The sequence below is a fragment of the Vicia villosa genome, linkage group LG5 (genome assembly GCF_029867415.1).
Source record: "Vicia villosa cultivar HV-30 ecotype Madison, WI linkage group LG5, Vvil1.0, whole genome shotgun sequence".
Taxonomy (NCBI): domain Eukaryota; kingdom Viridiplantae; phylum Streptophyta; class Magnoliopsida; order Fabales; family Fabaceae; genus Vicia; species Vicia villosa.
This window is the reverse complement of record NC_081184.1, coordinates 16,083,178-16,093,335: the sequence shown is the minus strand read 5'-3', so window position 1 is coordinate 16,093,335 and position 10,158 is coordinate 16,083,178. Positions and strand designations below refer to the sequence as shown.

At 35.1% G+C, this 10,158-nt stretch overlaps 2 protein-coding genes across 6 annotated transcripts; one reads left to right on the top strand and one right to left on the bottom strand.

Annotated features, from left to right (window-relative positions):
• Positions 1-2,308, top strand: LOC131601400 (uncharacterized). 4 transcript variants are annotated; one of them, XM_058873208.1, is made up of 4 exons: positions 1-149; positions 447-551; positions 1,225-1,417; positions 1,607-2,308. In XM_058873208.1, the coding sequence occupies exons 2-4, from the start codon at positions 519-521 to the stop codon at positions 2,146-2,148; spliced, it is 768 nt and encodes a 255-aa protein (XP_058729191.1). In that variant the 5' UTR covers positions 1-149; positions 447-518; the 3' UTR covers positions 2,149-2,308. The 4 variants fall into 4 exon arrangements, with proteins under 4 accessions (XP_058729191.1, XP_058729194.1, XP_058729192.1 ...); XM_058873211.1 differs by having other exon boundaries at positions 59-149; positions 490-551; XM_058873209.1 differs by having other exon boundaries at positions 144-277.
• Positions 2,309-3,714: 1,406 nt separating this feature from the next.
• LOC131601399 (uncharacterized) lies at positions 3,715-8,702 on the bottom strand. Of its 2 annotated transcripts, none has more exons than XM_058873207.1 (3): positions 8,582-8,702; positions 4,566-7,185; positions 3,715-4,456 (listed from the first exon to the last, which is right to left on the bottom strand). In XM_058873207.1, exons 2-3 carry the CDS (start codon positions 7,137-7,139, stop codon positions 4,178-4,180), a joined length of 2,853 nt encoding a protein of 950 aa, XP_058729190.1. In that variant the 5' UTR covers positions 7,140-7,185; positions 8,582-8,702; the 3' UTR covers positions 3,715-4,177. The 2 variants fall into 2 exon arrangements, with proteins under 2 accessions (XP_058729190.1, XP_058729189.1); XM_058873206.1 differs by having other exon boundaries at positions 8,491-8,664.
• Between the last annotated feature and the right edge of the window lie 1,456 nt (positions 8,703-10,158).

Below are 10,158 nucleotides of genomic sequence, written 5' to 3'. Positions count from 1 at the left end.
TATGTCTGAACAAACTAACTCTGTTGGGGTAGTTTATAATATAACCCTTTCAGCAAACCCCACTTTGTTTACAAAATATCATAGCACCTGCGCCTGTTCTTTTCTCTGATCCTTCAACACCGTTTTCCATTTTCCTCCTCACTCCCAAGGTTTCTCCAATTGCCTTCTTCTACTATTCTTTTACTTACCCTTCCTTTTCATTCTTCACCCCCAAATCCTCAAACTCTTCATTTTTACACTTTTAATCATCATTTTCATTCTTCAATTTTGTTCCTAGGTATAAAAAAAATCTCAATATGGTTTCTCCAGATGTGCTTCATTCTTGTATTTGTATCTGTTCTTGTAGATAAATTGAGTTTTTCGGTTATCTTCATGTTATGTTTATTATAATATGAAATCTAAGTATTTGTGTGGAGGATTATCCCAAATTTTTGTGTGATTTTCAGAATAAGGTGATTGTGCTTAACTGATTCAAGTCCTTTTCCACAGCTCCTTGTTGTGAATTTGGAATTTGGAGTATGGCACTCTATGGAACTGCCTTATCCTTTAATGTGAGTTTCCCATTGTTTTTAACCTAAAAGTTCAATTCTTTTTGTTCTTATTAATCTTTTAGTGGAATTTAGAAGTATCATTTATAGCTTACTGCAAAATAACCACTTAAGAGCTCTGTAGCACCAGACACCTCTGAACACCTCTGAACAAAGGTAGGTGTGTCTAGTGATTAAGTTTAATTTATTCACTTTTTCAAATTATTATTGGTGTCGACGTGATTACATTCAATTTATTCACTTTTTCAAATTATTACTAGTGGCGACGCGCGTTAGTGTGGGTGGCGTGTCCCGTGTCCGTGCTTCGTAGTTTAAGAGCATTTATATGTTGACCAACAGTCTATTGAATTAAGAATTCCGGGATTTAACATAGATTTGATTCAACTACCTGAAATGGGAATTTCGTGTTTTGTTTACTTAGAGGCTAGAATTTCGTATTGGATTGAAATTTTGTATTTTGTTTACTTAGAGGCTAGAATTTTGTATTTTGGATTGGAATTTCATATTTTGTTTACTTAGAGGCTAGAATTTCGATTGAGTGGTTGAAAACACGGTGATTTTTTGAAAATTTATGCAGTTCATGAATGGCTGAGGAATAAATATGAAATTATGTTTTCTCTATTAATGATTATGCCGGTATGGTGCGTTGTGATTAATTTTGAGTTTTTTCATGAAGGGGCTTTCTTTTTCCGTCAAAGAGTTTAATTTCTTGCCGGGTTTGTTCATCAATAGCTTTCAGAAGCAACATCATGCTTGTCTGTCACCATCCTTTGATCAAAATAGGTTAGTTTTCGGTAAAAGTTTAGAAAGAGGAGGCCAACTGTGTCTTTTGCCTAATCAATGCCTCAAGTTACAAATGAGAAGATTCAGTAAGTGTCCTTTGTTTCTTGAACCCTTTTGATTCATATAGCAACTACTTTTTCGATAATGTTTCAATTTGTCTTTAGCCAATGAGCATACGAATTGTTGGCCCTTTCTTTCTACTGTCTTGTTTCATATGATTTAACGATTATGATTGATTGACATTGTAAACAATCTTGTTCAATTATAATTGTCAGGGACACAACCGGGCGTAAAAAGTGAAGACTCGGAGAGCGTGTTGAGTAGCGAGAACATAGCATTAGATGAACACACTTTAGTGGAGGAGCTGCAGAAAGCAATTGCTGAGGAGAATTATACTAGAGCAGCAGAAATAAGGGATACTCTAAAAAGCCTTCAAAAAGATAGCAAAATCGAAGTGTTAGGAGTAAACAGCAAGTTTTATAATGCATTCAGGGATGGTGACCTTGCAGGCATGCAAGCCATGTGGGCGAAAAGGGACGAAGTATGCTGCGTACATCCTGGTTTGAAAGGAATATCCGGATACGATGATGTTATCGAGAGCTGGAATTATGTATGGGCTAACTATGAATTTCCACTGCGAATTAAACTAGAAGACATTAAAGCTCATGCTAGAGGGGATATGGGATATGTGACTTGCATGGAATTTGTAAAGTCGAAAGGAGGAAGATGGGGAGGACAATTTGTAACGAATGTGTTCGAGAGGATCGATGGTGAGTGGTTTATTTGTAACCATCATGCTTCGCCAGTGGATATATGAATTGATGCATAGTTGTTGTCTTTCGTCTTAACTCAGTTTTCCATTTTTGATGTGTTGTATAGAAATAGTCGTTGGCCTCGAAAGTTTCTCTTTTTTTTATGTTACAACTTGAGTACACAAATTATCTTAGAAGCTTTGACATATGGATTAATGGATTCAATGCTTAGGATTTATTAGGTGCAATGGTAACTTGTTGCAAAATAACTAGTTGTCCTGCCAATTTTCAGTGATCTCATTGACTAGTTGTTTTTTCTTAGTATGAGCATGTGTAAGCATTATACAACAAATACTAAAAACTAGTTATATACTAACTAGACTCTTCCATAAATTTGATTCATGAACCTTAGCTTCCACTCCATCGATCATATTGTTATTTCTATCATACTTCCTTTCATCACTTGGCACCACAAAGAATTGTCCCCACTCATAATTTTCCATCCTAACTTGAGTAAGCATGCCCTTGTTCATATCATCAAGTTTCCTCATGCCAAAACCTCTTATTTTAGGCTTCGAAATACTATCCCATCTCAGAGTGTGAATGTGCTTCACATCCTCATTGTCATCCCAAACAAAGCCTCTTTGCACCCTTTGAGTTTCCTTCAGACAAGCTTTTGCAGTGCACAATTCATCATTGGATATGTTGGTATGGCTTCAATGACTGACTTGGCTAGAGTGACTCTCTCGGTAAAAGGCGGTTGATTTCCTTTCAACACTGCTAATTTTTTCTTAACTTGCTCAATAAGGTAGTAGAAGTCTTTCGAGTTTCTCCCGGTCAGAGGAACGCCTAGGTACCTGGCCATCTCCTTTTGTTTCCTTAAAGCCTAACAACTGAAGGAGTTTTCTTCTAGTGTGCTATGAACTATTTTTAGAGAACTTAACATTAATATTTCGTTCCTAATTCTTCGGTCTTAGATATCACATAATTCGTTCAGATCCTCCACAACACAAGTCATTTGTTTTTCTATAGCTCTAGCAAAGACAAGAAGGTCATTAGCAAACATGAGATGTGATACCACTGGACCTCTTCTACCTGCTTTCATACAAAAAAGACAAATAAATTGGATCTCCTTGTCTGACTCTTTTTTTAGTAGAAAAATAATCATCTCTTTCTCCATTCCACAAACAATATTTTGTCTTCACAACATATACTTCAAAATATATCTCCGAATATGAGCTATGTGATCTTAAATTCTTAAATATATGTTTTTATACATAACTATACGTGATTAGAAACAAAAACTGGTGTTTAACCAAATGGTTGGGATCAAACAGTCAATTGAGAGCAAACATTTTCAGTGGCAAATATTGTAATCATGTTAAAACTTAGTCAATGCATAGTATACACTTCAATGTATCCCCATGCCAATAATCTCTAGTTAGCTGGCTAGCAAACATTTCTGATTTTTCTTTCTAGTAATGGAGAGTATAACTCTGCTGTTTTTATTTATCTGACATTTTGTTTTATACAATGAGTAAGAGTAAAATTAACACACTTTTCTACAACACCAAGGTATGATTGAACCGTTTGTTATTATACCAGACAGCATAAATGAAGGTAAAATAAAAGAAAATTATGCAACGAAAGTTCTTGGACTTAATTTTTTCCACTTTCTTTTTAATGAAAAAAAGAAAGAGAAACTGACAATAGCATTTTTTATCCGGCCCTGTATAAAGGTAAGTGGTAAAAGAAAAGTGTGAATCCAATTGCTAGATTAACATATATAATGTTTTTGCAATGCTATTAACTAGCTAGCTATTCCTCAACTACTTGAAGATCTTAACAGCTACTAACTAAAAAAAAATCTCTTCAAACCAGTATCGTCAATTGTAGATCGCGTAAAAAAACGGTTTGTTTAAATTCCGCTACGCAGCAGTGCAAAACGGTTTGTTTAAATTCCGCTACGCAGCAGTGCTATAGCCCGCTATTTGACTACATTTTATACTAAATAGCGTATCGTGGAACAATAGCTATTTTGTTCAAATTCCACTATACTATAGTACTATAGCGCCACTATTTAACGACACAGGTTTAAACTCTGCCAACAGGGGAAAGAGGTGGAATTGGAGTATACTTCATAGGTGTTTTCCCCTGATGTCTGCTACTGTTATTATTGGAATTTGATTCCTTGAGGATCTCTTCTCTCATGCTACCGATTTCCAAGGGACCCTGTTGTTTCCGGCTGCTTAATAAAACAACAGAAATGAAGAATGCCTGTAAGTGACTGATTGTTGAACTGAATTCAATTGAGTAGAATCCATTCTTCAATGGCACCAAAGTGAAAATGGGCGTTTCTTGCTCAGCTCCTTCCTGAAAGTTGTGATAACCATGTGTAAAAGAGGGTATCCAGTATCCACATACCATAATATACAAATGTATACAAGCATGCTATCAAGTATAGAATGTAAAAGCTATATACCTGAACAAAAAGCTGGAAACGATCCTGGTAAGGTTTATAACTTCTCTGGATGTTTGAATTCAGTTTCTGCTCGTGGAGCACAAGGAGTTTGCAACCAATGTCCCAACCACCACAATCACACAATCCCCCAGTTTTCCATCGATGGATCAACGATGAAGGTTCACCTTTGTTTGGTGAACCATGTACACCACCTGGAAGTATAACTGTAGAGCTAACAGAGATATTGTTTTCTCCTGACCTGCACAAGCATCTTCCATCTGCCAAGCACTTTAAGCATCCCTTCTCATGCAAATCATAATCACTATGAATTCGTTCGTTGCTCAATTTTTCATACAAAGTCTCAATAACAACAGCAGCATGCTCCATGCTCGGTATGAACTTTGGGGGTCCTTGCTCCGTCTGATTGATATCAACACCCAACAGGACATATTCTTTATTCATGCACTTTCTCTTGGAGTTCTGATTGATTGCTTCAGTGATTTTGGAGGTAGAAGATTTCATTTGAGCAACAAGATTGTATGCATAGCCACAGCTTTTTTCTTTATTTCCATGACTCATCCATCCACCACTCTTTTTCTTAATTTCATTCACCAAGTAGAATGTAAAACAGCAGCCTAAATCATTCTTCTCCTGTGATGCTAAACTATTCTTGGTAGCAGCATAAATCTTTCTTTCGTCATTGAGCACAAACTTAAACAAAGGCATTCCATTTGTTATTGTAAGCTGCAAGAGACCTTGGATTGATGATACCTTGCTCTTTTCATCCTGAAGCGATTTTTGAAGACCAATACTCCTGAAACTGACTGAATTCATTCTTCCCTTTTGTTTCTGACTGCTTTCACCTGAATGGTGGTGTGTATCTGACGCCGCCTTATGTTTCCATATAGGGTCTAATAACCTCCTAAGAGGACTTGATCTTGATCTGTTTTGACTATTCGTCTTTTCTTTGCTTGAATTATCCCAACGAATAGAAGATTCAGGAGTCACTGGACCAGACTTTGAACAAACAGACTTAGAACCAAATTGTGAAACCGCAGGGCCTTCTTTGAAACTGAAACTTCTGCCGATTCGACTTAAGCTGAAGCTAAACCGACGGTTGTGGGATGATGAATTCATACCCTTCTGAGAAGTCAGCTCAGCAGTTTCTTGGTCCAATGATTCGATCAGATTACTGAAAGCGGACTGAATGCTCAGCCTATTTTCCAACACATCCTTTTCAAAGCAAGCAGCTTCAGATTGCATACCAGGATCAGTAGTACTAACACTGTGTTGCATTGGTTCAGAAAAAGATGTATGCTCAACCACTGAACGGCGCCCACTTGAAAGTCGGATTTCTGGACCTACATTGCCAATGTAATCCTCCTCAGGAACGGAAACATATGATAAACTACTTCGGCTTGATTCTGGACAATTTTCTTCTGATGATGTTCTGAATTCAGAAAGCCGGAAATTATCTGAAGAACTTGAGTCGGAAGTTTCATGAGGATAGAGCAGCACAATATTACTTGGCTTGCTATGGTCATTTTTACAACTATTGTCAGAACCTGACTCCAGCAACTGATTTCCCTTTAGCCTGGATTCATGGTTGCCAGAACTCGTTTTTTTAGAACTGAATGATGCCTCTTTGCCTATAGATTTTACTGATGGCTGTATCATATCACAGCTGGACTTGCGACGTCTCTCTTTTTTCTTGTGGTAGTACTCATCGTCCTTATCTTTACCATTTATATTTTCATAAGGAATAGAAGATGAGACCCTGTGGTGCCTTGATTTCGATGCAGATTTTCCATTATCCTTATCCTTGCCATTTACATTTTCATAAGGAATAGAAGATGAGACCCTGTGGTGCCTTGATTTCGATGCAGAGTTTCCAGCATCTAAAGTTCTTCTAATACTGCCATTCCTCCTCTGCTCATTTCCTATGCTCTTGGTTTCACTCGTAGAAAATTCGAATCGTTCGATATTCTCAAATGGAAGTTTGCTACTTCGAGGAAGTGATTCCTTGTTGGTCGGTCTGACATCTCGCAAACTTTTTGTGTCGTCAAGTTTTTCTCTTCCACCAGCACTGAGGGACGATTTAGTGACTATTCTTGATGACGATTCACCTCTATTGACAGATGTGAAATGATTAGTTACTTCCTCTGGTATATGCTTGTGCTTCCATTTCTCGAGTCGAGACCAATCTAAAACACCAACATTGAATGCTTTCTCTTGAACATTTTCCAATCTATCATTATGCAGGAGATAACCCGGCAAATTAGACATGTGTTTTACAAGCTCATCACGTTCGTTTCCACTTCTCTTCGTAGTTTCCCGGTTCCGAATGTTTCCTTCCGCATCCTGCTTTGCTTTCTGTTTGAGATCACTGCATTGTGGACCAACACCACTCTTTGACCTCAAATTATCTGCACCCTTTGGGATCAGACTCTGATTTAATTGTGGCAATGCAGAACTTTCTTTAGCTATCTTCGAACTGTTATGCCGTTTTGAGCCGAGCTTTTTGAATTCAAACCCAAATACCATGTCCTCAGAAGGTATCATGAATTCATTACTTGGCTGTAAATTGATTGGCATGACACAACAAACCCTCAAACTTCACAGTTCACTCACAAGCAATTATCTGCCATAAAATATTCACAATTTCATCAATTCCAAACAAGAAAAGACATTCAATACAAACGCAAAAAGAATTTGTACAACATTGTAAAATGCTGAGAACACTCCACTTTCTAGTATGAAAACTCAATACAAACTCAAAAAACAAAATAAGGGTTTGTGAATATCTAGGTTCAGGCTATGACACAGGTCAACAATCAATCAAACAATTAATGAAGGAAAAAGCTGGTAACAATAAAAGCAATATCATTTTTCTATTGCACCAAACAAAAACAGAAACATTGATGCTGAAAACATTGAAACATGATTTCGACATTTGTCTATAAAGAATATGGCAGAAAGCCACGTGAAAGAGAAAATAATTGAATGCATTGCATAAAAAGGAAACACACATAAACCTTAACAAAACCTTACAATTTCTAATTCAGCTAACATCTTAATTCAATGAATGAAGTGATGATGTATACTTAAACCTCATTTCCAAATCTGATTATAATTAATTCCACTAACAATTAACAAAGAATATAATCTTTTTCTATCTATGACGGTTTAAAAAAACGGTCCACGACCATAAAAAAGGCCGTGTGTCCATACCGATACTGTTATTCACCGCTTTTATGTTAAAGAAGTTAATTCACACTGCGACGACCGCAATCAGTGTCGCAACACCTATACGACAAAAACCACAAAAGCTTTTACGCGACCGCAAACAGTGTTGCAATATATATACCGACCGAAATCGCAAAATCTTTTATGCGACCGTAAACAGTGTCACAACACCTGTACCGACTTAAATTGCGACGCGACCGATATTTAAAGCATTACCTAAACCTCATTTCCAAATCTGATTAAATCAATTCCACTAACAATAATCAAATCCAAAACAAAACAAAACCCTATAAATCAATTACTAGTACACTAAACAACTAGTACACATAAAATTAAATACTCAAAACCATGACTACGATATATACCAGTTAGTAATAAATAACGAAAACGATGGATTTCTAAATTCTAATACTCTACAGAGCTCAAAAATCGAAACAAACTGATTAAATAAAAAAGCTGAAAATCCACGGTAAGGCCTTGTTTGGCTTCGAAAAAAGCAGTTATAACAAAGAACAAAAACAGAAACTCTTCATCGATTAACAATAACAAACAAAACTCACATTTCAGATTCAAGAACAAAAGTGATTACATAATTAACAACTAATTAACAATTATATTAACAACTAAACTAAGAAAATGTGGCATTAAAATCGTAAAATACAGAGAAATTCTAAGGAATCAAGAACATGTAAGAGATTACCTGAAAAGAGAAGAAGAAAAAAACGAAAAACGATTTTGAATGATGAAGAGAAAGATACGAAACGTAATTGAGAAAAGAAAAGAAAGCGCACGTAGTTTAAAAGCGAAGTAAAGAATTGCAATGAAGGCACTGTTTGGTTGTGGAGTAATCTAATCTAATAATCTTCCATAATCATTTTCATTCTTTCTTCTTCCTTCATTTTCGTATATATATTTTTATTTTTAATTAGTTTTTAATTTTTGTATTTATGTGCCGCGTGTTTTTTATGGGTGGAAACAAGTTTTAAATAATATCTCACTGCGAATACGGATGCGACAAAATAATTTTAACGATATTATTATGATTGATTTTATATTATAAAATAAATTATAAATAACTCACACCGCGCGATTACTATAATCCGTGTCGTGACATCTATACTGATTAAAATTGCAAAAACTGCAACCCGACCGTGTTGCAGGCAAGATTGTTTTTTAAAATCTGAATAAAGATGTCGCGACATTGATTACGATCATCATGGTGTTAAATTATCTATAATTTATTTTTTAATATATAAAATATTGATAATGATATCGATATTGGAATCTGTCAAAACCGTTTTATCGCTGAAGTTATTGTTTTTTTAAAATTCTGTGTGGGAAAGAAAAAGGAAAAAGAGAAAAAAAAATGTTGCTTACGTTGGTATAGGGAAAGGGAAAGTGGGAGGCAAACAGGGCGTTATGTGGAGTGAGTGAAGTGGGAGTGTGTGGAGAGCGTTTCGCTTTCAGTTGAAACGGTGGACAAAAAGAAGGGATAGTGGGGCCCACTGTTGTGGACTTGTTTCGCTATCGCGAATCCCAATGGATGAGGTGTGGGGCCGGGTTACGTATTGCCATTTCTGAATGATGCTGAGGGCATTTTGTACTTTTTGCAGATTTTTTTTGGTTTATTTGTAGTATTTTATTGTAATTATTGATTTTAAATTAAATGCAAAAATTGGCATTTCCCGGCCTAGGTAAAAAGAGATTATAATGCATTTATTAAGTTAAAATATTAATCATATAGTTCACAAAATATCAAGTATTAAAATAAATATCAAGTATATATAATTATTATTCAATTAAATAATACGTAATTCAATTAAAATATTATATCAAAATGCAACTTATATAATGTTCACAAAATACAAACTAAAATAGGGCCCTTGGCCCTCCTTGTAATCAAAAAAAAAAAAATACAAACTAAAATATAAAGAAAAAAAATCGACTATTAAGTACTTCTTCCGTGATTCATTTGAAATAAAATAATATCTCAAAATGAATGACACATTTTAATTTTCAATACATTTTTTTTAATTCTACCCTCTAACTAATAAAAAGTTCATCATTCTCAATAATAAGAATACTATAGTAAAAATAAGAGAAATGTTAACCAGTGTCCTTAGGGCACTTTTTAAGTGATTAAAGTGGTAAGTTTTTATTAAAATGCGCATATTCAATGCATTGAAAATGTATTGAAAATTGAAATATTCACTTTTATAAAGAATATTTTCTTTATTTAGTATGCTTAAAGAATGCTCTGAGAGTACTGGTTAGCAAGACCCTAAAAATAATATTATTTTTCTTACTTTTTTTTAACTTTTTTTAATCTTATATAAAATAATATATTGATTCATTCATTGTGAGACGG